Source organism: Danio rerio, chromosome 17 (assembly GCF_049306965.1).
Source record: "Danio rerio strain Tuebingen ecotype United States chromosome 17, GRCz12tu, whole genome shotgun sequence".
NCBI classification, from domain to species: Eukaryota; Metazoa; Chordata; class Actinopteri; order Cypriniformes; family Danionidae; genus Danio; species Danio rerio.
The window spans coordinates 30,081,540-30,108,504 of NC_133192.1; the positions used below are offsets into that span (position 1 = coordinate 30,081,540).

A 26,965-nucleotide genomic window follows, 5' to 3' on the forward strand; every position below is an offset into this window, starting at 1 on the left:
GGTAAGAATCTTCTTTAATGTTCTGCTGAGGAAAATAAAATCACCTATTGGCTTGAATGGCCTGAGGCTAAGTAAAGTAACAGCGGTTTGTATTATTATTTTTCAGTAAACTATCCATTTAAAAAGCAGACTGAGCTCCAGAACCGAGTGAGTCACTTCAGTGCATGAATCATTCAAAGCAGAGTCACCTGATTTGATGAAAACATTCTCAGAACAATGAATCATTCACAGGTAAATGTGAAATCTTTTTTCCCACTGTTTGCACTTTTACTTAGTAATTATACCCTGGAAGTGTTTTCGCACTGTACATTTGTAAATCCTGTGTTCACATTCTAATTTGCATATTTATGAGTCCGGTAACATTGATTGAACAAATACAAATCACCTCAGGCACTGATCATGTTTCATTAACTGTTTGTCAATGTGGCCACACAAGTCCATTCACGCTTGACTTCTGAGATGTGTAACCAACTCTAGTTGACAGATTTGCTGGCTGTGTTTTTTTTTTTTTTTTTTTACTTTTAGACACTTAAACAGCGTGAAAAGTTTCTGTGACTCTACAAAGCTAATGAATATTTGATGAGGCTAAGCCCTGCTTAGTTTATGATTGGTTGCCTGCTTCTAGCACTGCATTGTTCCACTCTGTTCACTCTTGACACTGCAGTTCCGCACAACAGGATTTTGTAACCCGGGGTTAACCCACCAGGGAATAACCCACAGGTGTAATTAGTTAAGCTAATCATGTATAAAAATAATCACATTAAACTTAGCAGGTGGCTCTTCTTTTGCTTGCACTTTGGTTTATGTAATTTCACTCATAGTCCAGCTGCTCCATCAGATGAGAAAAATTTTTGTCTCTCCAAATTCATGATTTATTAACGTAATGTTCCCTTTTATCTCTCTCTCTTTCTCTATCTCTCTTAAATAACAATGTGGACTCCCTGTGCAAGCACTCTATTGATCATTTTTCAGATTATGTATCAATAATGAATATTTTTATCCATTATCAAATGTCATTGAAAATATTTGTCTTGAAGTGAGTATGAAAAAGCCACCATTCAGTCTATTTTCTCTATGAAAAACATTGTTCAAACTCCAGTTCAAAGAATGGAATTATTTATTCATTGTTTGTACATGAGCACTTTGAGCAGCTTATGAAATAGAGATGTTTGTATGGCACTCGTCCACATGCTTGACCATTTCTCTCTCTCTCTCTCTCTCTCTCTCTCTCTCTCTCTCTCTCTCTCTCTCTCTCTCTCTCTTTCTCTCTCTCATTATTTTGAACTGCTGCTTCATAAGTCTCTGTTGTTTAGCTGTTATCTCTGGCTGTATCTAATGGGGTATGAATACATTAAAATATTAAATTAAATTTATTAAAACATGGAAACAAACTTTTATGACTTTGAAAACTAAACAAAATGTGGCTTAAATCTAATATTTAGCTGTAGGATTTTTCTGTGTCTGGCTATTTTCTTTCAAACTGATCTGGTTTTGGTTTGTTGGTGAACCCAAAATGTTACTTATATGTACTGCATCTACTCATTTTTCAGCAAGACATATTTAGCTTAAAGTGGTTGTTTATCTTGTATCTCAGCATCACCTTCAGATAAAGTTGTTAAGATGTGGATCATGAGATATTTATTTGTCAAAGACAGCAGCAACACTGTGAGAGACTTCAACCAGCAGGCTTAGAGTGAGATGATTTACCCAGGATTACCCATTAATCCTGGATATTCATACAGTGGCCATTCACATTCTATGATCCTAAACCCTGGGTTATTGTTCTTACTTGTGTATTTGCTCAGTCTGTCAACTGATTGGAAAAACACAGCAATGTGGCATGTTTAATTAAAAGCTCTAATGTTGTGTTATCTTCTATTATGTGTTTTGACTGCTATATGGGACTTAATGGACTATTTGCTCTATTGAAATTTATTTGCACTAGTGAAATTCTTCCCGCCAATTGGTGCATTTTTCATTCTAGAGAAAGGCAATTTGTTTATACACTGCACATGTTTGGTGGTGCAGTCGATGTAAAAAAAAAAAGAAAAAAAAAGGAAATCAAATGAAGTATTTATTGTATCTGTTGAACAGGCAAATCTGTGAACTGCAAATTGGTTGAAAATCTATTCAAATGTGTGACGATTGAAATAGGCTAAGATGCCAAACATGACGATACGATTGGAGTAGGGGTTCACATGGGAAATGACTGTCTTTAGAAAAGTTTACAGATATTTTTTTTACATCTTGCCAAATATGAATGACACTTATATTACTGTTATAACATAAGAAATAAGACGTTGATATCAGGTTACATTTATGTTGTGATGTGAGGTGACCAAAATTCAATGTCTAGCCAGTGTCTATAAGGACAACGTTATTGTGACATCCAACCGTCAAATGATATTGATATTTGGTTGATTTTAGGTTGTGTTGGAAAGTGACCAAAATCCAACGTCAAGCCAACATCTTAAACCAACATCATATTGATGTCAAATAATGACTTTTATTTGTCAGGTATGACATCCAAAATCCAACGATAGACTATAATAGACATCATAGCTAAAATTCAATTAGTTGAATTTATGTTGGACGTTGGGTTTTGACGTCAACCCAGTTTTCATTTTCAAACAAAATGCAATGTCTCCATGACGAAGGACTGCAACGTCAATCTCACGTCTTGTTGATGTCCTGTGCCTGCTGGAATATGGCATGAAATCAAAATATTTTCTTTTTGTTTTTAAACAGTAGAGCTTTTTAGAAATAATCTGTCAGTGCACATCATTGTTTTGTAAAAATGTATTTGCCCTCCTAATCTTAAATCGAGTATCATAACCTTCCCTCCAACCTCGAAAAGACTTCTCTTCATTTCTGGTCACATGGAATGCTTTATGGCAGGGCTATTTTGGCTTTAGGTGAGGGCTATCAGTGTGTATCTCGTTTTCTGTCCTTGTGGAGGCAGTGGCTTGAAAGAATATGATGTAATTCTGTGTGTAAACTAGTGTAGCTTCCCTATAAAATTAAAATCCTGCCAAATATTTCGCTGTTTCAGATCGGAAAAAACAGTATGTGTAAATCAAAAAATTGACATGTAAAATTATAACACAGCAAAAACTGAATGCAGAATAAGAAACAATGAGGTTGAATGCCCAAAAATATGAGAGTGAATCAAAAATTAAAAAGCATTTAGACTTACATTGCACAAAACTGAAACGTCAATTCAAAGTTTTCCTAAATGTCATATTTTTGAACCCTCTAAATTACCTAATAAAATGTCAATAACAGTTTAAAAGTCTTTGACCCACAACAGAAATAAATCAATTTTGTTGTGTCTCACTCCTTACTTCCCATAACATACATAGAATATATCAATCTGGGTGCTTTACAAAACAATAGATTAAAGCAAATAGGACACAAAGGCAGAGGCAAATTGTGACATGCACTGAAGGCAAATCAAAGCATTGTGGTCCAGATACAGTAATGATTGTATGCTTAACATCCAACATAAACTTCAAATTGCTGAATGGCATGTAATAATGCTATTGCCTCATTTTCTCTTTTTAATGCAATTTTTCTTGCATCATACTGGTAGTAGTACTGATTTTACAGCTTCACTCACACACATTCACAAAAGCTCATCCTGCTTTTCCGTTTAGAACTCATCCAACACGCTCTCATGTTCTTTACTTTGCTATTAACAACTCCTGTTCTCAAAACATCTGAACCATTAAAAAAGGGAGAGCAAGGATATAAATAATGTGCAAAGAAAACATGTTTGTGTTGTTGTTTCCTAAAGACCTCTTTGTGTAAGTAGCTTTCATTTTGAGTTTCTGTAAGGACACAAACCTTACATCTGTTCATCAAGACAGGTTCATGTAGGCTACTGGTCATTTGCAGTTGAGAAATCTATATATATTTAATAAATAAATTAGTTATTAATTATTTAATTGGTGTTACGGTGGCTCAGTGTCTCAGTGGTTAGCACTGTCGCCTCACAGCAAGAAGGTTGTTGGCTCGAGTCCCGGCTGGGCCAGTTGGCATTTCTGTGTGGAGTTTGCCTGTTCTCCCCATGTTCACATGGGTTTCCTCCGAGTGCTCCAGTTTCCCCCAGTCCAAAGACATGCGCTATAGGTGAAATGAATAGGCTAAATTGGCTGTAGTGAATGAGTGTGTGTGAATGAGAGTGTATGGGTATTTATCAGTGTTGGGTTGTGGCTGGAAGGGCATCCACTATGTAAAACTTATGCCGGAATAGTTGTCAGTTTTTTCTGCTGTGGTGACCTCTGAAATAGACGAAATCGTGACTCTGAGTTGAATGAAAATGAATGAATGAATAAAAATTAAGTAAATAAACAGGACAACACTTTCATAGATCAATTCAAATTGTATTTACCATGGGAAAACACACATTATATTTTTTGTAAAATGTAAGATTTTTATTAATTAATGTATTCATGCATCTATTCATTCATTCTTTTTCTATATCCCATGTTTTTTAACAAAATGTTTCATATATAATTTTTATAATCCTATAAAAATAATTCACAATTTGCCAATTGACCCACAAAACGTCATAATTACCTAAAAACAGACCTTGTGAAACTATCCCCATGCGTACCTATATATTCTACGAACACTGATAGGCCAGTCTCTCGTACAGCTTCATTTAGTAGTGACACAGGTTTCATTGTGCTGGTGTGATGCAGCGTTTGCATCCGGATGAGCTGGCAAGCGATCTCCCAGATAGTCAGTGTGTTCATACAGCATCTGCTTTCTCGTACATCAGACGGCATGGACAGCCATTTCATAATGATGGAGAGCTTGGACTTTACTGTCTCGCACGAGCAAATTGCTTTCTGATAAGAATGGAGAAGTCGTTTACTCACAGTAGAGCCGAGGCTTCACCATTCACATACTCGAAATGAGAAATGATTGTGTGTGGAGGAGAATGCAAAATCCCTCCATAGAGCGTAATGGAAGAGACTAACAAGATGATGCCATCCACTAAATGGCATTGATTATCTGTGATCATGTGGTAGGTGCACACTGTCCTCCGTCGCCATTATCATATCAGTTCTCCATTGCCGTTTTCATCTCAATCAAAGTGACATTAATAGAGGTGGTGTTTTTTAGCTTGGTATAAGCTTTTGCCTCTACCTTGATTCATCCAGAACATTTCTGGTTAAATCAATGAACTTTAAACAAGTCTGACTTTCATGTCCAAAGCCCACGCTGAAGGCTATGAAATGTTCCAATCTCTTATTTGGCTCAAAACACTTTCAAGGAAAATTGTTTAAAAATTGCCCCATTATCTAATCAAGTTCAATTGGAAGTGAAATTCTGTCATGATTTGATTTCGTAATGAGTAGTCTAAGCGAACTTCTGCCTATTAGATACTTGTATCAGGAAAAGAAACAAAACACATGGGGATTTTGTTCATTTAGAGGCAATACAATGTTCCGAGAAAACCAACACTAATTCATAATTGCAGTATCAGAGTCCTCGGGGTAAAACTGTTGAGGGTATTTTGGTCTAACTTTTGAAAAGTTTTTTTTTATTTATTATTCCAAGAAATTCTGTGAGCGCTTAGAATTCTGAAAGAGCTTGAAATGTCTCTTTCAGAATAACAATTCAAACAGAATACAACCTTCCATTTTCTCCTTACAGCCATTTTCTTCTTTGCTGAATTCCTCCCAGAGTGCGTGACTGAAGCACTACTAGAACATGTGAATCTCTTGCTGAAATGAATTATTGAAATTTCTGGCAGATTCTGGGAATATTCATCATTCTCTGGTCATTTTATTAGGCACACATGTTCAGCTTCTTTAATCAGTCGATTGCATGACAGCAACTCAATGCATTTAGGTATGTAGATGAGGTCAAGGGGATCTGCTGAAGTTCAAACTTATCATCAGACTGGGGAAGACAGTTTAAGTTATTTGTGATATTATTTTACTTGTTTACATTACATTACATTACAGTTGACATTACTTTATATGTTTATTTGTTTGGCTAAGTAGAATAACTCCTGTGATTTCTGTCCAATCAAATCATACATCGAAAAACCCATCAGACAGACTGACGTCAAGACATTGACTTTAAAAATGAATCAAACATAGTGTGTGGAGGCACTACATGTTCAAGAGGACACAAAAAACAGTTTAGACTGCATGTCACTAAAGAGAAGATGAAGGATAACTGAAATTGCCAAATTGCCTTATACAATAACTAAATGCACTCTTGTTCAGAATTTTATGTTTTCAAATACCTGCATTATTTGTGTGTATTTTATCAATGCTACATGAGCCTGTACAGGCCTGTAGCCAGCTTATTGAAATGGGTGTTTTTTTTTCTGAAAAACTAGACTTATTAGACTGGACTGCAATTATTTGCCTCATTTTCTATTTAATTATGATGTTTAAATACTGCTTTTTAGTGACATTTTAAGCACATTTTGCTAGATTGGCTTGATGGATGGTGATGATAACCACACTTTTTGATATACTAAAAATATTTCCTACAGTTTTGTCAAATTACTTGCCATACTATGTTGTGTTTATTTACAAATGTGCATTTAAACTGTAAGTTTTATATTACAGTTTTATAAATAATGTTGAGATTCACATTTTAAATTTGAAAACATAGAATAAAGAAATATGAAAAAATACTTATTTTTCAAATACAATTGTATTATCTTCTATCATAAGATTCTTTTTTAGGGTTCTGTCAAAACTTGTTTTAAATTTAAAACTGAAGCCTATGCACAAATAACAAACTGGCCAGTACATTCAATTTTCCTCATTAGAATTTGGCGATTTGAATAATTCCCATATAACATTCAAACATAATAATAGTAATCCAACAGAAGATTCCTCTTGGTCTTAAAGCCTTCTTTGATTGGTTAGTTTCACAATTGATAGCATAGAAGTCAAACATAGGATAAATGAGCTCATACAGGGGACCAATTCTGGACCTTTTTCAGTCAGGGGTGGATCTTTCGAACCATCCTGTTTGCATGGCCAAAGCAAGATATAACAATAAGCATGGGTTCATCTTGCCTTGTTTCGATCATTGAGACTGATGGTAGTGTAATGATGTTGTGGATATTTTCTTGGTACACTTTAACCCCTTTTTACCACCCAAACATCAGTTAAACACCAGAGTGTTGTTCCTGACCATGTCCATCCCTGTATGACCTATCTGGTAATGGCTATTTCCAGTAACGTAATGTGCCATGTCTCAAAGTTCAAATCACCTCAAACTGGTTTCTTGAACATGACAGTGCGTTCATTACACTGAAATGGCCTCCACAGTATCTCTATCTAAAACAGCACATTTGGGATGTGAAGGGACAGGAGATTCAGTGTATGGTCGACAAAATCAGCAGCAACTGTCAATGAACCAAAATGACTCATAGACGTTTACCATGATAGATTAAAGCAGTTCTGAAAGCAAAGGGGCAATTATGTACTTAAAAAGATGGTTGATTATATGCATATAATAAAAAACATGTAACCACACTCAATATCAAATTGCTGATACAACTGGGTGTTGAAACATTTCAGGCTTCTCGGTGGACGCTGTGTTTAGATTGAGGCTGGGCTGCATGCTACTCCGAAAGTGTTTTCACTCAGTCTCCACTGTTACTTACGAGCACATTATTTCTCCCTCAGTGGGATATAATGTGGAATGATATGTTGTCCTTGTCATCTCTCATTTGATGAATGCTCCATTCTGGGCTAATGGAAGATTTCTCACAGCTTCAATACGCCATAAAACTTCTCTGAAGCTCTTACAACTGTATAACCTTGAGTGGGATTAAAACATCTGAACAGTCACTCTTCAGTATTATGCTGTACGTATGTGCAACAACGGATCAGCTCTACTGCAGCTAATTGCTAGAACAAATGCTTCTAATTATATTAATGCCTCATCATTTTGACTAGCTCTTGATAAGTAAAACCTGAAGAAAAGGCTTTAAAATGAATTTTCCTACCATAAATCCTCAAACATTCAAATTAGAGAATGATTATAGAATGACGTGGTAAAAAGTCTGACCATGATTGAGTCGTCAGCAATTATGAAACTATAAAAACTGAATGCTATTTGTGTTTATGTTTTTGCTGCTTGTTCAAACTACTTATTTATAATAAGCTGAATCAACACAATTCTTGATTTTTTAAAAACTGTTTCATGTTCAATCCAAAAAACCAAAACCGAATTATGTAACAAACATTTTGTGTTGGGACAACATCAGAGATGGCCAAACTGAGCCTGCGGGCCAAAGTTGGCCCATGCATGGTAACCTTTGATTAGGCCCACCAAACAATCATATGGGAGCAAATGATGGGGAGGGGGGGGGGTAAATCCCTCAAACAGAAATCGTCATTTCTAATTTGACATAACCATTTGTTTGTTTGTTTAATTGCAGGGATACAAAAAAAAGCTAAGCTGAAATTAAATGTTTCAATTCAGTGTTGTGAATTAATCAGTTTTTATAAAGGGTTATGAAACCCTAAAACACATTTTTTTAAGATGTTGAAAAACAGGAATCGATATTTCACAATGGTTGTTTTTGTACATAAAAAAGAATTGTTCATGGTTTATTATTACGATTAAAATAAGATTTTTTTGCTATATTTTTAACTATTTTTAAATTATTAAGTTAAAATGGCAACGTTAAAGTATTACAGCTTGGTATATTTAGCTTTGGCCCACCACCCTTAATCAAGATTGGTTTTTGGCCCTTCATAAGAAGTTCGGCACGCCTAAACAACATGATCACCAGCCTGGCCCACGCCACACTTTAAGCTACTTTACTGTAGGGATGAAAGGGATGGTGGAAGACAGTGGGATGAAGGGGAAGGGGAGTAAGAGAATGACTGGTAAACAGATGGATAAGTTGGTCGGGCGTTCTTCTATGCCCTGAGACTCAGAGTGGGGGTACTGTCTCTGTAATAGTTTGGCAGAGTAGTTGGACCCCCCCAATTCAGCTTACATGTAGGAGTGAAGAAGGTTATAGGATTGTCAATGGGAAGCGAGGAAATGGAGAGAGGGGGGGTGGGTTTAAAGAACGAGAAGAACGGTTCTCAAGGGATGGTCTTTCCTATGAAAGTTTTAAGGGAGGATGTGATTGGTTAAGGACACAAAGTGAGGCGTGGTTCTGCCGCTGAACCTTTATTAACAAGTTAACTCCATAAGAAATTGTGAAACCCTGCTTTTTTTACAGTGTATTTAAATGTTTCTGTTTGCTTTTAGTACAACTTGGATTCGATTGAAATCATAATGTAGTAAAACAAAATGTGTTTAAAAAGTATATTGGCAATCTGAATAATATATTTACAAATAATTGACTTAATATCATTATGAAGCACAATATTGAAGCAGTCCATCACGTTTGTAATGCAAGTAAAAACATCAGCCATTATTTTACATCAAAATCAAATTAATGCCGAACATTTTAATAAATACTTTAATATAGCATAAAATACTGTGCATATTACCCGGAAGGATGCACAATGAGATAAATAATAATGAAATATATAGATATTTATTCTACGCAAATGTGAATAGACTGCCACCTGGTGGAGGGCTGTGGATGTTTTGGGTGAAAAAGAAGACTTTTTACTGTAGTCTTTCTTTCATTGCTTTAATGAGACACATTTGCAAACAGACAAATACATTTTTATATTACAACAACATATTATATATTATTTATAAAACTTTGTAAAAAAAAATCAAGTTAAAAATGGAATAAAACATCACTCACACGACATAAGTAAAATATATACACATTTTGGTGTACAGATTCTGATTTCTTGCTCTTGCTTTAGATTTTAGACATTTTAAAGTACAAATCAGATCCTCAAAACTTCATGTAACTTCCACTATTAGCAATTTATTTCAAATCTTTCTCTATATACATGCTCATGTATATAAAAGACACTTGTATTTAAGGAAGGATAATCATGTTTGTTTCAAAAACAATCAGATCATCAATAAAATCCACAAGAACATGTGGTCTGGTCCTTTAAATGGGAATGAAGCACGTGGACCCTATTGTTTGTTTGTGTTTGAAGTTTTTGAGTCAGATCTTGGATAGCAGGACTGGGGCCTTGGGGTGCATCCAGAATCACTAACTGCCTGAGTCGGGGCAGATGCTTAAGCTGGAGGAATACTGATGCTGGAACATTATAATGTCTAAAAGAGAGAGGAAGGTTAGAGTTGATGGAGGTCAAACGCACATATATGGCAGTATATTTAATCAGTCTTAGGTAATATGTTTAAAACTCTCACCTCACTTTTAGGATCTGCAGCTTTGGGAACATCTGTGGCATTTCTGCGATTATGTGAGAGATGTCATGACAGCACAGGTCCAGGTGAAGGTGGAGGAGTTCTGGCAGCCGTTTAGCCAGGATCCTGACTGACGCCAGATCTGCCTTCACTCCCATGAGGGACAGACGACGCACAATCCTGGGGATGGAGCCAGCGTACATTTCCAGCGAGTATCCATCTGGAAAACACAAACATGTGTCTAAGAATCTATTGTGGTTAAAAGAATTTAAATGACAAAGATTGGACAATGACCCCTGCTTTAAACCAATATAAAATCTAATAATAGTAGGGGAAACACAGTGGCACAGTAGGTAGTGCTGTCGCCTCAGGTTGCTGGTTCGAGCCTTGGCTGGCTCAGTTGGCGTTTCTGTGTGAAGTTTACATGTTCTCCCTGCGTTCATGCGAGTTTCATCTGGGTGCTCCGGTTTCCCCCACAGTCCAAAGACATGCAGTACAGGTGAATTGGGTAGGCTTAACTGTCTGTAGTGTATATGCATGTATGGATGTTTCCCAGAGAGGGGTTGCAGCTGGAAGGGCATCTGCTGCGTAAAACATATGCTATATGTATCCGTTATGTATGCTATATGGATACATATATGTATCCCTGCATCCCTAAAAATAATAATACATTTAAGCATTCTTTTTAAATATATTTTATGACAAGTATAATTAATATATTACTATTAAAATTGCTTATCAGTTGCATTTTGTTAGAGATTCTTTGCTAGTTCATACATAAAAACTAGCTCTGAAATGATGAATAATTGATTTAAGTAAGGCAATTTAATTGTTGGCCTCTTTTAAAGTGTTAGTCCAGCCAAAAACATTCTGCCATTAATTACTCACCTTCGTGTCTCTCCAACCACCAGAGACCTTCATTTATCATTGGAACACATATTAAATACTTTAGATGAAATGTGAGCTCTCTCTCATCCTTTTCTGGGTGCGCGATTACTTGGCCAGTGTTTCTCAACCATGTTCCTGGAAGACCAGCAACTCTGCATGTTTTGGATGTCTCCTTTGTCCGTCACATCATTACAGGTCTTTCAGTCTCTGCTAATGATCTGATGATCCTCCGCGAACGTGGTTGAGAAACACTGGCCTAGAAAACACACACGCTGACGATCATGTGAGAGCTCTTGGATTTCACCTAAAATATTTTAATGTGTTCAGATAATGAATGAAGGCCTTGGGTGGTTGGAGCAACATAGAGGTAAATAATTATTAACAGAATGTTCGTTTTACTAAGTAAAACCTTTACTTATTAAGACTTGCTAACTTTGGACTGCCCTTATGTACACCCAGGCCTGACACATTAGACTAGATATAGGTAAATAGAGTTATATTTACAGTTTTTTTTTTTTGTTTTTTGCTAAATAAAAAGTGTATTTGGAGCTTCAAATGGTAAGCATGTAGTGGCATACTTTGTTCCTTTTCTAAACTTTGAACTTCTTGTGACCATTGCTGTCTATGGAGGATATGAGAGCTCTCACATTTCATCTAAAATATTTTAATGTCTTCCGAAAATAAAAATGAAAATCTCAAAAGACTGTAATAACATGACGGTGAGTGATTAATAACAGAATAGTCATTATTATGGCCAACTGACCATTTTTTAAACCTTAGCTTGAAGACTCTTCCATCAGCTCTCCTGTGCTAATATGAAGGATACCTTCATGCATTTCGTGCATTTTTCACACTTACAAGAAATGTTAAGCTCTGAGAGTACACAAAGTTCTTCCAACCATTTTATGAGGGGGCAAGCCAGAGGACAGAAGATACACTTTGTATAATGGACTGAGAGTTTGGTCAGAGAAGACAGAGCGCTGAAGGCATCAGGGGACAGGCAGGAGTCTTCATAGTTCAGCAGTTCCAGGCTGTTCAGGACAGACTCTTCGCCTGCTGTCAAACAAATGATGGGGGACAAATAAAAAAAGTGGAAATATACTCATTTCTTTATATTGTGTCTTTTCTGAACACACATTACCTGAATGTCCACATGCTCCAGCAGGACAAAAGTAATCAACAGGCAGGATCCCATACTTTGGTCCCATTTTCAGAGAGAGGTGTTTTAGGTTGTTCAAACGCGTTAAAAGGCTATGCAGCGCAGTTTTGTTGATGGGGTTTTTATCATCGTGGTAGTGCAGTGAGGTAAGATTGGTAAGTTGTGAAAGGACATTTCTGATCTCCACTATCGAGGCTCTCTGGACTCCACACAAGCACAGATGAGTCAGATTTCTCAGAGATAAAAGCGAGCTGATCAAACTCCGACAGCTACACTGGCAGATGACCAGCCTGTCGAGGTGTTTTAAAGCCGCCAGAGTGACCAGAGCTGTGTCATCGCTGCACTCCAGCAGATTCACTGAGGTGACCCACGGCAGATACAGCACGATCTGCTGCAAGACTTTCGCCTTTGCCTTTTCAACAACTACAGACTTGACTTTCCTCCGGGAAAGAGTTTTCCAGAAGTGTGTGTCGTAGACTCCAGGCTTTTGGATGAGCAGAACGCTGTCTTTCCATAATGCCCAGTGGTCGACCAGTCCCTTAAAATACGTGCAGCTCACACGAACACTCAATTTGTCACGAACAGACAGAAATCCAAACACGTGGATCCAAATCTCCTCCGGCAGCTGAATGTAGGACATCGTCTTCCTCCTCAACAAACGACGACATGTGCTCGCTTATTTCTCGTTTACTGTACATTTGGCATTTTCTCTACAATTCCATATTCCTATCACACGTGCACGATGCAAACTTCTGATTCAGTTTTTGCGATGCTTGCACGAGTCGTTGTGGTGAATCGGATCTTTTAATTTAATCAGTTGAACCAAAACCTTCCTGAGGTGTATTTTGTGTGAAACCCCAAGATTTCTGCATCATACTTATGCAATGTTACCTAGTGAAACTGCAGCACACTGATTGTGTTTGCATTAACAATAACCATATTTATATTTTGTTTATTTTGTATATGCAGTTGTGTGATAACATGTATGTTACATTGAAAAGATTTCGAGTGAGATGTAAATTAATTTTAGCGTCATAGAATGCAAATGTTAAGCGTTATTTTTTACAGGATAATTTTTTTTTATAATTGTTTATTATTTTGGGTTTTGCTCTTTATCCTGTATATCTAATGTAAATATTGTGTAAAATAACTGTTCACTTTTAGTGTAGTCTGTTTTAAACAATTTCTTGGAATCAATAATAAAAAAAAGACTAAAATATTACCTATAAACAAGCGATCTACAAGAACCAATTCACCGAATTAAATAACTCTCACTTTTTGCATTATACACGTTGTTACTTTATGTTAGTGTAATGTTGATGTTTATGTTGTGTTACTTTACGTGAATGTAATGTTAATGTTTATGTTCTCCTTATGGTTTATACCGAGTGAAACTGGGCACTGACTGTATTTGAATTAATAACTATATGTTATGGTTGTGCGATAGCATTGTGAGTCAATGTTGCATTAAAATATTATAATAATAGAGTCAAATTCGTGAACTATTTTAGCGCCTTAAATATAAATATTAAGTATGCTAAGGGAATAACATGATTCTTTAGTAACAGGCTATTTAAAAGAACCGATTCGCTGAACTGAATCATTCTCACTTCCTAGTAGCATTACTGGCGGAAATGACGCAGCCCTTACGCGACGCGAGACGTTAGCCGCTCATTATCCGGGAAAATTCAAACGAGTTTTATGGTAAGCAGTCCATTTTGTAAACATAAGTCCTATTTTCCATTACGCTGTATATTGTTACATTTACTACACGAACTGATGTGTAGATAGTTTTATGTTCGTCAAGAGTTAGTCGTGAACGGGTTTATTTTCGTTTTAACCTTAACGTTAGTGTTTTACAGCAGTTAACAAATAATAAAGCATAGAAATCGGAATTAGAGTAGTGTTAATACTTTTTATTGTTGTTTTATAATGTTTTATTTTACTACTGACGCTGTTTATTGTGTTAATACAAATCCTGACTGATATTCTTTCTGAAAGTAATCTATTTTACTGACGAAAGACTGTATTTTAAACATTTCACTGACGATCAGTGCACTTTTTCAATGTATTTTCTAATTATCTGTTTTGTTTGAATCTTACAGGGTTTTGTTAAGCACAAGGATGACAGAGGGACTATAAACGGTTAGGCACTTTTCTCTAACACAAAAGCAATGTATCACCCACTACAGGACTATTTCATAGCACCTGGAGTCCCTAAATCTAGTGACATGATCACACCAGTCAAAACTAAACCTAAAATAGCCAGCAGTTGGGCACCTGGGTCAGGTAGAAAGCTTTCAAACAGAGATGTGTTGGTGATGAACTCCACAGCTCAGAGTGCTGAAGAAAACAGCCCAAATATCCCCTGTGAGCTCAGCAGCATCAACGCCACGGCGGATGTTGTGCCTCAAAACAAAGCTGACCTGATGCTGAAGAAGGGCACTGAGACGCCAGCAAAGATTTTTGCAAGAATGAAAGCAAAAGTTCAGAGACAAAATTCTGCAGGGCACGAGGCAGTTTCTGTTCATGTAAAAAATCTAGAGATTTGTAATGTTGACCAGTCAAACCCTGTAATCCAGATATCACGTAAGACTAACATCAGCCAGGAGACTTATGTGATCGCCGTTTCACCTCCACAGTCGTCACAGCCTGAAGAAACAGACTCATCACAAGAAAGATCTGAAAGACAAATTGAAGTTTTAAATACTGAGTCAGAGTCATTTATTGGTTAGTTCTCCCCTTTTTTTTTGGATGATAAACACAATGTAAGTACATTTTCTATTATTTTAACGATCTCCTCATTATTTGTGTTTCTAGCACCGTTTGCTTTACTGGAAAAGATGCCCAGGGTTATGGAAGCAAAACGAAAACAAATGCCAGAGAATCCTTGTAGGGGAAACAAACGTATGCTTTAATTATTTTTCATCCTAACAGTTGCTCCAGTTTGGAATTTTGGGACAGTTTTATTTGGTCAGGTTCAATTCAAAATAAAATAAAATGAACTGTTTGTTTAGAGCCTCTTGTGCTTCTGGAGAAAGTGGTTCCAGTTGAGATGTTGGCCCAGCTTCAGCAGAAACCCGTCAGTTTTGTCAGTGGGTTGAAGGACATCAGAAATAAAGGTATGTGTATGATGTTTTATTTCACCCTGTGTTGCCCAAAATTGCATGACTAGAAATGTACTGGTTTATCATATTAAGTGTCTCATGATTTACTTTTTTTTTTTTAATAGTTTGAGTATTGAATATATTTTCTTATTTGTATTTTTCTCATTCTTATTAATATATATATATTTTTTTTGGATAATTGTTCTTATTTAGTTATTTTTTTTTTCAAGATGCAGTGTTCCAAGTATCAAAATTTAACTTTATTTAATTAATAGAGTGAGACACGACAGACTTTATGCACCCCCAGCATAATCTGTCTTAGTTTGCCTGCTCAAAATCTTTTATACTTTTCCTTTATCATCCACTTAAAAATGATAATAATAATTTATTCTTATATAGCACATTTAAAACTTAATTGTCAAAGCGCTTTACACCAAAGAAAGGCACAGATATAAAACTGTTTAGAATAACAGTACAAATGAATCATTCTGGCTAAAACATTTACAATTGCTAAAACATTCAAAACTGATAAAACATTCAAATATCTAAAAACATAATACAATATAAAAAAAGTTCAGTATGAAGCACTATAGCTTTATTAAATTGTGGCTTCTAAGCAAGCTCCTTGGAAGGAATGCCAATAAAGCTTAGGGCCCTATCATACACCCGGCGCAGTGTGGCGCAAGACGCGGCGCAGTAGTCTTTTGCTAGTTTCAGCTTGGTTCAAGAGTCGTTTTGAGGCGTTGCGCTACGCTGTTTAAATAGCAAATGCATTAGTGCTCATTTGTGCGCCCATAGGCGTTCTGGTCTAAAAAGGAAGGCGTTGTGAGGCGGACCGCTGGCGCGTCGCTATTTTGAGAAACTATAATAGATTTTTCATTAGACCAAAACAAACCCGGTCTAAACTCCGGCGCAGAGTTGCGCCTCGCTTACGCACTGCTTAATACGCACAAGAGAGCAATAGGCAAATATCTTTACATATGAAAACATTTAAATATTAAGGATATATATAGGATATAATAAGAATTGATATAGGATATAAATATAAAGGATTAAAATATTACAAAAAATATTATTTTCTAGCCTATATAAATATGAAAAACCGCTGCTTTTATGTCTTCTTCATCTCGGGAGGCTTTTTCAGTTTATTCATAACAATTCGCTTTTGTATAATGTTATTATTATTAGCAGTATTATTTAATATATCCATATTTATATTTGTTTTATTAAAAACAAGCTTAGATTTGCCCACCTGTCAGGTTTAAGACCATATGGGGCATGGCAGGTGTATTTGGAAATAACTTAGTATTTTGACCAGACTTGGTCATTATTGTTCATTTATTTGTTTGCTAGAAATTATAACTGAATTTAGAAATAGTTTTGAAACAAATCTTTGCGCTTAAACGAAATTATTATTTATAGACTAATTGATGTCTGTGCGTAAAGGTTTACCTATCCTAGAGCGAAAGTGAAAGTAGATAAATTATCTCTCATTCTCACGCAGTAGATGCTCTGTTTAACAGTTTTCTGTTAAAAAACTGTCAACTGTTAACTGTTTGCTTGTGAAATGCTCATTTTTTCCACTTAGACTTTCTTTGCGTCCTGTAAATAGCGAATGCGCTCTTGGCGCGACGCAGCTGACTCTTACGCCTGTTTCACACCGCAAGCGTCAGCGGCGCGTGAGCAGAGCGTGAGCAGCGCGTATGTCGAGCAGTAGCAGCACGCAGGCGTTTGCCTTTCACACCAGCTGCGTCTGCAGCGCGCAGTTCTTCGGCAGCTGCTGCTGAGAGCAACCTATCTCTGTCTATTCTATCTAGTTACCCATGTCTCTCTATATACAAATACACTTTTTAAACGTTTCATCTGCACCAAGGCCCCACCTATGCTGTTTCGTTAACTTGCAAATATTTATTTTACAAATTTTATAGATCAAATAGTACTGTTTGCTTCTCAAGCTAACTTATATGAGAAGTGTCTACAGTCAGAAGACAATCGCCTGTGATATCATGTCATTTGTTTTTTGATTATCAGGTTGCTGTAGACCTAGTTATAATCATATTTATACAATATAGTTATAATGATATTTATACATGATCAAACTAGTGTTACTTTCTCCGCTTCAGTGATGTCCAGCGGCAGAATAACAGCTCGTTAATTCATGCTCGTGCAGATGATGAGACGGACAAAAGTAATTAATGCATGCCATTCTTTTACTTATTTTCGTGTTGTCAGATTCAGAGTGCAATTTGTGCAAACAGCTCCCGGTAGGAATAACTCGAGTGAACATAAAACAAAGCCGATTAAAACTTTCTTCCTCTGCTCCGCTGCACAGAACACAGCGAGCTCACATAATCCAGCATGCGTGTCGAACTACACTACCCACAATACACTTCGCTATGGACTACAATTCCCGTAAATATTCTATTTCCCCTCTCCTACAACACTAGTGTGCAACTGATACTAAAATTGTTTTACATTTGGTTTTGTAGTTCGGACCTAAATAAATGTTTGTTGCCGTTTTAAATCGTTTTAAGTTCATTTGAATGACTATATATAAACCATTTGACATTAATAACGCATTTATTGGGTAAAATTGCTACTTTTTACTGTCATTCAATGTGTTTTGGTCGTTGTCAATGCACTGTCACTTTAATTGAGCGTGAGCAGCGCGTCAAAAATAGACCCAGCGCCGAAACTATCGCTGCACTGCTGCTTCGGCGACGCTCACGCCTCGCTCTGACGCGCTGCTGCTGCGTGCGGTATGAAAGCTCTAATCTGTTAACATGGACGCCGAAAACACACGCGCTGCTCACGCTCTGCTCACGCGCCGCTGACGCTTGCGGTGTGAAACAGGCGTTAAAGGTAATGGGAGATGAGACTCAAATTGGTTTATTCTCAAAACACACCTATAACTCATTAAGAAAATAAACTCAACCCTTTTAGACCATGCGCCTTGGCGCAAGGCAGATTTCCCGTCCTTAAATTAGCAAAAACGCGTCCTGACACGCCCTGAAAGCTTTTGCGCCCTGCATTTTGCGCTCTGCGCATGGACCGTCAAAATAGAGCCCTTAGAGTTATTTCCAATAGAGGTGCAAAACTTGGGCCACTTATGACCCAAAATGCCCAAACCTCTGATCTCCAATTGGCCCTTTTTTCTGAAAATGTGTTTCAATTATCTGTCACTTTTTTAATGCACTGTTGGCACTTTTTTGTTGGTGGATTAGTGAGTCTGCTATAAAAAATACTAACAAAAAAAACCCCATTACAAATCTTTATTAAGATTTTTTTTTGTCTGGTGCTGTCTTTGACCCAATTCTAGACTAGTGTTTTCTGGAGCTTTCCATCTTGGAAAGTACCTTGAAAACCAATGTCTAGTGGTAGGAGAAACAAGGCTTTTTAATAGTTGAGGCCAACAAGAGACTATTAACTATTATTGCTTTTTATTTTACAAATGTCTCTTTTAAAAACATTTACAAACTCATAAAACTGATCTGAGATCAGGGTTTTATTTTATAATAAGGCTTTGTTTGTTAACATTAGGTTAACAGGGTTTTTCGGTATTTCGGTATTTATTGGCCGAACACCATTGTCAGTAACAATATAAAAAAAGTTCGATATGAAGCACTAAAGCTTTATTAAATTGTGGCTTCTAAGCGTGCTCCTTGGAAGGAATGGCAATAAGCTCAGGGTAGTTTCCAATAGAGGTGCACGACTTGGCACAATTACTATTTGATAATTATAGAAACCTTACAGATGTTAATCAACTTTAAAGTTTGCTTTGATCAGTGTTTACACTTTACTATTGTACACACTTTGTAGCATTTTATTTAATAAGTTTGAGTCTTTATAGCACTCAATGTTTATTGTATCATATTTTTATTTATTTTATTGTTTTTGACTATTAAAACTATTTGCCTTAGTAATGTTGGTAAATTAAAGTAAAATAGTTAAATACATTAAAAAAATCTTAATATTGCTAAATGGATTGTAAAAAAAAATCAATAATTATCCATACCGAATGATATTAAACATTATATTGTGATATTTTGTTTGCTGTATCGTCCAGCCATAGGTTAACAACAAAACTAACAAGTAAAATAGCTATTACTTAAATGTATTATTTAGTTATATATTTACTATTTACTAATACATTAAAATCTCGTTATGTTATTCTATCTAATATGAACAATTAAATGATAATGTGTTACAGTATTGAAAAATAAGAAATGCTGTAAAAATATGTTTATGTATGGTGTTAATATGAGAAATATTTTCTTTATGCTGAAATGTAATAATTTCATAGTTAAAGACACATTAATTATTGTGAAATTTCTATTGCGATGATTAACAGAGCAAAGAAAATTGTCATACTAATTCTTATTTTTCTTATTAGAAGAAATACTTTTTTCTTTTAATTTCATTGGAATAAATTAAAAAAAATAATAATAATCTCTCGATATTATGAAAAAGCTTAATAATATTAGCCCCGGTAAGAAAAATAAAATTTAGGATTTGAACAAGACTACTGTCGTTCAATGACTTTCCTAAATAACCTAGCTTGCCTAGTTAACTTAATTAACCTAGTTAAGTCTTTAAAATACAGTTTAGCCCGAATACTAGTATCTGGTCATTAAAAAACACCTGGGAAATGTTTGAAAAGTAAAAAACTAATCGAATTTTAAAGTAGTGCAACTAGCGTGTCTCATTTGTATGGAAATTGGGTATATGCAGACCTGCTGCAATCTGAATAATTGTGCAAAAGTGCATTTATATAAAGAATAATGCAACACTGATCATAACACATGTAATTCCGGTTTAGGTACTTGTGTTGTCTTTGGCGAGAGGAGCATTTCTGAAGAAAAAGACAACGAGAAAGACCTCCAAATAGAGCAGTCCAGTAGTCCTGAGTCTGATCCATTTAGTCGGTCTGAGTCTCAGTCGGATTGCACCGAAATTGTCCCTGGACCCACTCAGCCCAATCATAATCTGCTGGATGATCCTCTTCTGCTGCTTTCTCCTCGTGTCCTGATCCCACGAAAGCAAGCATCTGTGCTTCAGTCAAAACGACAGGCCAGACAAGTGGATGAAGCTGTAGATGAAGCAACCAATGTAAGTTGGCAAAAAAAAAAAAAAAGATTTTGTATTTTATTCAATTCAATTTTTATTATTATTTTTAAATTATTTTATAATGGTGACCTGCATTTCAGCATAACTAGTAAAATAGTGCATTACACTTGTCTTTTAGGTGACAGGGATTCATTTAAGAGACTGGATTGTGAAGTTGCTCAACAAAGAGCTTGTGGTTGATGGTATTCGAATGTAAGAGGTTTGCTTATTACTTTTTAAGACTTAGGTTTTTTCTGTTTAAAGATATAGAGTTTTTTTTTATAGATATAGCTTTTTATATCGTGATATTGTCTGCTACATTATAGATTATATTACAAGCTTCATCATTTATTCTATTTGCATTTTGCACAAAACTGCTTTGTGTAAACCCATTGCAAGGTTCATGAAAATGAATGCAACTGTAAAACAGTGTTGTTTTATATATATACAGAGACACCATGATACCATGGCACAGCAGTTTTATTGTCGAAAGAGTCTCGAGTAATGTCCTCAAGACGTCATCCGGCAGGACTTACGTTCTGATTGGGAAAATGGCCAAACATCCCAATTCATGTAAGGAAAAATAATCTGGTGTAAATCAAGTTTTAAAAATATCAAGCTTTACTTTGTGTACTTAATTTGTTTGTTTTTACCCTTTCAGTGTTTCCATCGTGGTTTTTAAAGAAGTTTCTTTTTGGGTTTCCAAAAATGTGGAAGGAGTACCTGGATCAGTTTTTGAGTGCTTATACAGGGTATATTAACATGTCATATATCATCAACTCAAGCGCCTTTTTTCTGAACATGTCTCCAACATATGTTTTTTTTTTCATTATTATACATGCTTTTAATTTCCAATTTCTTGTTACATTACATACAATGTAACGTTTCCCTTCAAATTTGACTAAAGAAAGTCTGCTTAATCTTTGTTTTAGGTCACAAAAAAGTCAAAAGGACAAAAGCAGTTCTGTGAAACCTTCTAAAGCCAGAAAAAACTCAACATCCAAACATTCTAAGGTTCAAGACATTACAACGTGTATGTATAAAATGTATCAACGGTGGCATTTTTATCTTTTTAAATGGGTTCACAAGTAAACCTTAAGGATTTGTTACTGAATTAATCAAAATGAATAGATTTATCTTATGTCTATTGCTGTAGAATTAAGAATTTTTGCTATTGAGATTCAGATATTTTTAAGATTATAAATTGTGGTTTGATAATGCTAATATACAGAATTTTGTTTGTGGTACAGCTCCTGTCACTCCCATTGATGGTGTTCATCAGGACAGTGCAAAAGTGTCCCGCAGTGGCCGACTCATCAAACCACCACTGGAGTACTGGAAAGGAGGGAGGATTGTTATGGACTCTGAGATGAACGTTACTGTCCATGAAGACTATTCAACCTCAGTACCATCCACGGTACTCTTATTTGATTCAGCATTTCAAACTGTGTGTCTTTATCTATCGCTATGGTGAATGTCGGCCATTTTTTAACTGAGGTGTTATTTTTGCCAGCCAAAGAAGCCGGCAACATCACAGATTGCAGAGGAAAAATCATTTAGACCCAAAACTATGGAAAGGGGTGTGTATTGATTATCATAATTTTTATTATTACTTTTTTTTTTTTTTTTTTTTTCATTGCAATTTTCCATATTTATATGTTTTACTAAAGGGAGATGCATCACATCTAGCAGTGAAGATGAATTATCAGTGCCAAGAAGGAGAATCAAACAGGTTTCCAAACCCCAACAGAAGATACCCAGCAATCCACTTCCGGCTGAGAACACAGCACGGAGTAAACCTCCAAGATCTCAGAAAGGGCCCCTGGTAGTGACCACCATGTCTGATTCAATTCCTGCAGCAAAACAAAACGCTAGTAGACCTCAAAGAGCCTCTCTGAGAAAACAGCGTTCAGCAGAAAAGGATACCTTTCTGGATTCAGGGACCGAAATAAAGGAAAAGACAAAAGTTGATGCAGTAAATGGTAATTTCATTCCTGGAGATGAACAGGAGACCGGCTCAGAGGAAGATCCAAAATCAAAGCGTAACAGCAAGTCCTCCCAAAAACAAATTCAAGTTGAACCTCAGCCCCTGCCACACGACTACAGTTCTTTACGCCGAAGCTCTCGCATAAGCTCCAGAATCATATACTCTACAGACTCAAACAGCTCCTTCACTTCTCCAGACCTTCCAAGAAGGCAAAGAGAAAAAAAGTCTACAGCCCAGAAACAGCTAACCAAATCTCTAAGGACCTCTGTGCTGCAAAACTCTATTGGGCATAAGGAACAAAATGATCAAGAATCAATGAGATGTTCACGTAGACCAAAAGTTATCTCACAAAAAAGTCCAGATGATGTGTTGGTGGATGCTTCTATATCTCTTCTCACAGACGATAATGATGATGAAGACCGAGTACAACATGAACAAAAGGCCACATTATTGTTGAGAAAGGCAAAACCAAGGAAAGGTAAATCCCAACCTAAAAGTATTGGAACCCCAGTTTCCTCAGAAAGCATGCATTCTGAGCACTCGGAGGATGAGGAAAGTGTTTCAAATAACAGAAGATCAAAGAAATCTGAAAAGGGAAAAGCAAACAGTAGAAGCAAAAAAACCCAAGCAGAAAACAACATGCTTAATAAACAAGAGGAGCTATTGGATGGAAAATGGACTGAAGAAGAGCTGCAGAAACTACATGAGTAAGCGTTTATCTTGCATTCCAGTTTGAATAGTTTTTAATGTACAATGTTTTGAATTTAAGGTTTTCTTCTCTTGAGTTTTCACATGTTAGGTAAAAGTAGCAAGCAATTCTGAAAATGGTTTGAATGCATTAGATGCCATTTACAAATGTACACCAATCTCTGGACAGGGGTGTCAACTCATTACCCAAACACCAGAGCGGTTACTGGGCACATGTTGCATATGTTGTTGGCACCCGGTCGGCTGAAGAGTGTCATGAACAGTATAATGCCCATCAGAGGAAGAGCAAAATCCCCAGACAAAGACCATCAAAGAAACCAGCGGCAACTGAGGAGTCAAGTTAGTTTTTATACTTTATAGTTTCGAGAACTGTGAGTTTTAAAAATTGTGGTAGAAATCCATGCTTTTGAAAATGACTACAATTTATCACCTCTTTTTTTTTTTTCTATTTTGCTTATAGGCAAGGAAGTAGTTGAAATCACTGCTAAAGCTGGAACACTTAAAAGAAGACATCAGATGAGACATTTCTTGGAGCACATGCCCAAAGATGACCATGATGACGTGTTTACCAGCTCGCCCATGCACAGTAAACAAATCAAGGTGCTTTTGTGTGGACTGAGTTTGAGCACAACTTTAGACATTTCAAGAATGTGCATTTAAAGTTAATATGAAGGGGGGAAAGTGCAGTATAGTGGAATAAGTCCTGCCTTCTAAATAAAACGGCTAATATAGCACAATAGTGGGTTCTTCTCAATGTTAAAACTCCATTTGGGCTCTCTCTATATGGAAAATTATAATTATTAACAAGAACCAATAAACCTTTAAAAAATAGGTTCAGAGGTTTCATGTTTTTTATGCAACTCTTCTGATTGCATTGATTTAATAGATTTTTAAAAGGTCAAATCAATTTTAAGAGATACGTTTGTACAGTAAACACAACTTCAAAATAGATATCAGAGACATCAGAAAATTTACAGCAAAGTGCACAGACTTTCCTTTAAAAAGGGCATTTGTTTAGAGCCCCACGCTCTGAACTAAACAATATTTAGATGACTGCGACCAGCCCCCTGTCTGAATAACACCATGTTTTTTTTTCTTTTTACCTTCAGAAAGTCTAACTTGATCATTGTCTTTTGTAGTTGCCTGTATTTGCTGCAAATGGAGATGATAAGGATTTCAGCCAGCTTCAGAACCCTCAGACTCCCAGTTCAAGCATGTCTACTTCTGCTAAAACCCCTCAGTGTTTACACATCAGCCCAGGAATGATGGGTTCTATAAATAAGTATGTTTTGTGGATGGATGCTGTGCAGTCATCCAGCTTGTTGTCTCATATTATTATAGAAATATATTTTATTTGCATATCTAATTTTTTAAATGTATATTTTAAGGAATAACTTGGATAAGTACATTTTCCATCTTCAAAAGAACCAAAAAGGAAGAAAACGAAACAAAAAGGTTGCACAAACGGTAGTTTTCTCACTATCCTTGTTCTGATAAGATTGATTTATTTTATGATGAAAACATGGTACATTTCTTTCAGTCGGTATGACACAAGTCAATTTTTCCTTCTTGTGTAGGAGAAGCTTACACCAACCCCAGCTGCCAGGAAGACCCTAAAAAGATGTGTTGGTATGAAAGTTACTGTGCTTTTCTGTGCCAAGTTGAAAAATAAAAGTGGATATGCATATATATTTTTTTTATGTATGTGGATGTCTTCAAAGAATCTCCCTGTGTTTTCAACAGCTGAAGATGACGACTTTGTGGTGTGGAATATGCTCTCAGATAAGGATATGCCATCCAGAGAAGATGACAGTGACGAGGAAGATGATTATTTTATGGAATATTGCTGAGCTGCACTATCACTGTTTGGAATTAGTAAAAAGTATCTTAAAGAGTTAGTGTCAGTGCCGGTAATCGCATTATTTTACAATATTTTAGCTTCTACTTAGCATCCAGTTAATTTTAATTGTGTTTTGTTTTGTCAAACACTGAGGCTCATAAAATGTTTGCTCTCCATGACTTCTAAAATATCACACATCATTTTTTTAATGGCCATTGTTTTGTTTAGTTTATCTGCAATGCAGAGTTTATCAGTGGATCGTGTTTTAATTTGGAGTTTTTGAATCTGCAGATGTTGATTCAAGTTGTAATGAAATAAGTTTCATAAAACAACGTTCAAAAGAAACGAGTTCTAATTATTCCTCACTGTGTAAGAAACAAGTTGCTTTAACAGAGAATGTAAATGTGCCATTTTTAATTCTTTTATTTGATTTATATTGTAAATACATATCTAAGCAAACACAATGTATAAACAAATAAAATTATTAAAATCTCAATTTTGGACACCAGTTTTATTTTGGGGCAAAAAGGGCAGAAATAATGGTTGAGCAGTAGTCTCAGATGTCGGTTGTCTTTACATTTCTTCACTTTTTTAAATACATATTTGAATGATTTTTTTTTCTGCCCACAAAAAGAAAAAAAAATATGAATACTATAGTGTTTTTGATCCATACTATAGTGAAGTACTTGAATTAATCTGTGATTTATCATTTGTGTGGTATCAATTATAGTAATGTTAACAAATAACCCAACACTGTAATTTTGTACAGTACTTTTACAATAGGATATATTATGTTAATAAATATTAACATTTAGAAGTTTTACTACTTTTATCACGTATGGCCATGCATCCAAAGCGTTTTACAAACATGAGGGGGGTCTTTACGACTCCGGTGTGTAGCATCCATGTGGATGATTCGATGGATGGCAGCCACAGGACAGCGGCGCCAGCGCACTTACTACACACCAGCTATTGGTGGAGTGGAGAGACAATGATCCTGCCAATTCAGTGGATGGGGATAATTTGGTAAGGGCCAAATGGAGGGAATTCTTTACTTTTTACAAGAATTGCCATGGGACGTTTAATGACAACAGAGAGTCCTTCACATTATTTTACTTTACAGGGGCATTAGGATTTGGGATTACGGTTCTGCGCTCCCTGCTGGCCTCACTAGCACTACTTCCAACAGCAACCTAGTTTTCTCATGTGGTCTCCCATCCAGGTACTGACCAGGCTCAAGCCTGCTTCAGTGAGTAACCCAGCCCAAGTCCTGACCTCTCCTAATTGGTGAATCTTATCAAACGTTGGTTGGTTTAGAAATGCTATACCACATAAATGTCACCTATATTGAGTATACCCCATTAATGCTAATGTTATATTGTTACACAAAAATTAAATTGCTATACATGTAGCAAATTTAGGCAGCAATACTCCAGTAATGGCAAAATGTATGTGTCCCTCTAGCGGTGACTCACGGCCATGTTCTCTTTAACGTGGCTGCTTTTCACAGTTTGACTCGCACTTTCAGGCAAGCAGATGTCTTTGAGGAATTACACACAAACAACCGACTCAAACAGAGAAATACCTCTCTCACTGCCCTCCCCCTTACAATACGGTTGATGGATTCAGCAGGTAATACACATTTTTCTCACTATATTTTCATTTTAAATACAACAAATTTGCTGCTTTTGAAGATTTATCCCGCTAGCATGTCAGAGGAATTAGTTAGCATTGGATATAAGCTAGCGTTAGGCTAGCAAAATACCAAACAGTTACTAAATTACTGACATCTACATGTTACAATTTAGATTGTCTTATGTTTAGTTAAAAAATAAATGTTAGAGGATAACAATCTTTGTGTGAAGCGGCAGCAAATC

General features: G+C 36.1%; 3 protein-coding genes across 24 annotated transcripts in view; 2 read left to right on the plus strand and 1 right to left on the minus strand.

Moving 5' to 3' along the window:
• Window positions 1–9,880: 9,880 nt before the first annotated feature.
• im:7136021 lies at window positions 9,881–13,124 on the minus strand. 4 transcript variants are annotated; one of them, XR_012393440.1, is made up of 4 exons: window positions 12,323–13,124; window positions 12,081–12,234; window positions 10,297–10,513; window positions 9,881–10,200 (listed from the first exon to the last, which is right to left on the minus strand). XR_012393440.1 is itself a non-coding variant. In XM_021473192.3 (4 exons), exons 1-4 carry the CDS (start codon window positions 12,978–12,980, stop codon window positions 9,996–9,998), a joined length of 1,275 nt encoding a protein of 424 aa, XP_021328867.1. In that variant the 5' UTR covers window positions 12,981–13,124; the 3' UTR covers window positions 9,881–9,995. The 4 variants fall into 4 exon arrangements, 2 of the variants coding, with proteins under 2 accessions (XP_021328867.1, XP_021328866.1); XR_012393439.1 differs by having other exon boundaries at window positions 12,081–12,237; XM_021473192.3 differs by having other exon boundaries at window positions 12,040–12,234.
• An 839-nt stretch (window positions 13,125–13,963) lies between these two features.
• Window positions 13,964–25,584, plus strand: mis18bp1 (MIS18 binding protein 1). Of its 16 annotated transcripts, none has more exons than XM_073927014.1 (19): window positions 13,982–14,340; window positions 14,446–14,485; window positions 14,983–15,070; window positions 15,161–15,247; window positions 15,358–15,462; window positions 20,267–20,556; window positions 20,693–20,766; window positions 21,005–21,126; window positions 21,215–21,305; window positions 21,486–21,586; window positions 21,804–21,970; window positions 22,067–22,133; window positions 22,224–23,247; window positions 23,418–23,587; window positions 23,709–23,848; window positions 24,388–24,530; window positions 24,637–24,715; window positions 24,826–24,877; window positions 24,992–25,584. In XM_073927014.1, exons 4-19 carry the CDS (start codon window positions 15,184–15,186, stop codon window positions 25,096–25,098), a joined length of 2,796 nt encoding a protein of 931 aa, XP_073783115.1. In that variant the 5' UTR covers window positions 13,982–14,340; window positions 14,446–14,485; window positions 14,983–15,070; window positions 15,161–15,183; the 3' UTR covers window positions 25,099–25,584.
• A 1,010-nt stretch (window positions 25,585–26,594) lies between these two features.
• heatr5a (HEAT repeat containing 5a) overlaps window positions 26,595–26,965 on the plus strand; it is a 41,723-nt gene continuing 41,352 nt past the window's right edge. For all 4 annotated transcript variants that reach the window (XM_009293121.3, XM_009293123.3, XM_009293122.3 and 1 more), the window contains exon 1: window positions 26,595–26,720. The gene's annotated coding sequence lies outside the window, so the exon portion shown is untranslated. The remainder of the gene's footprint in view (window positions 26,721–26,965) is intronic.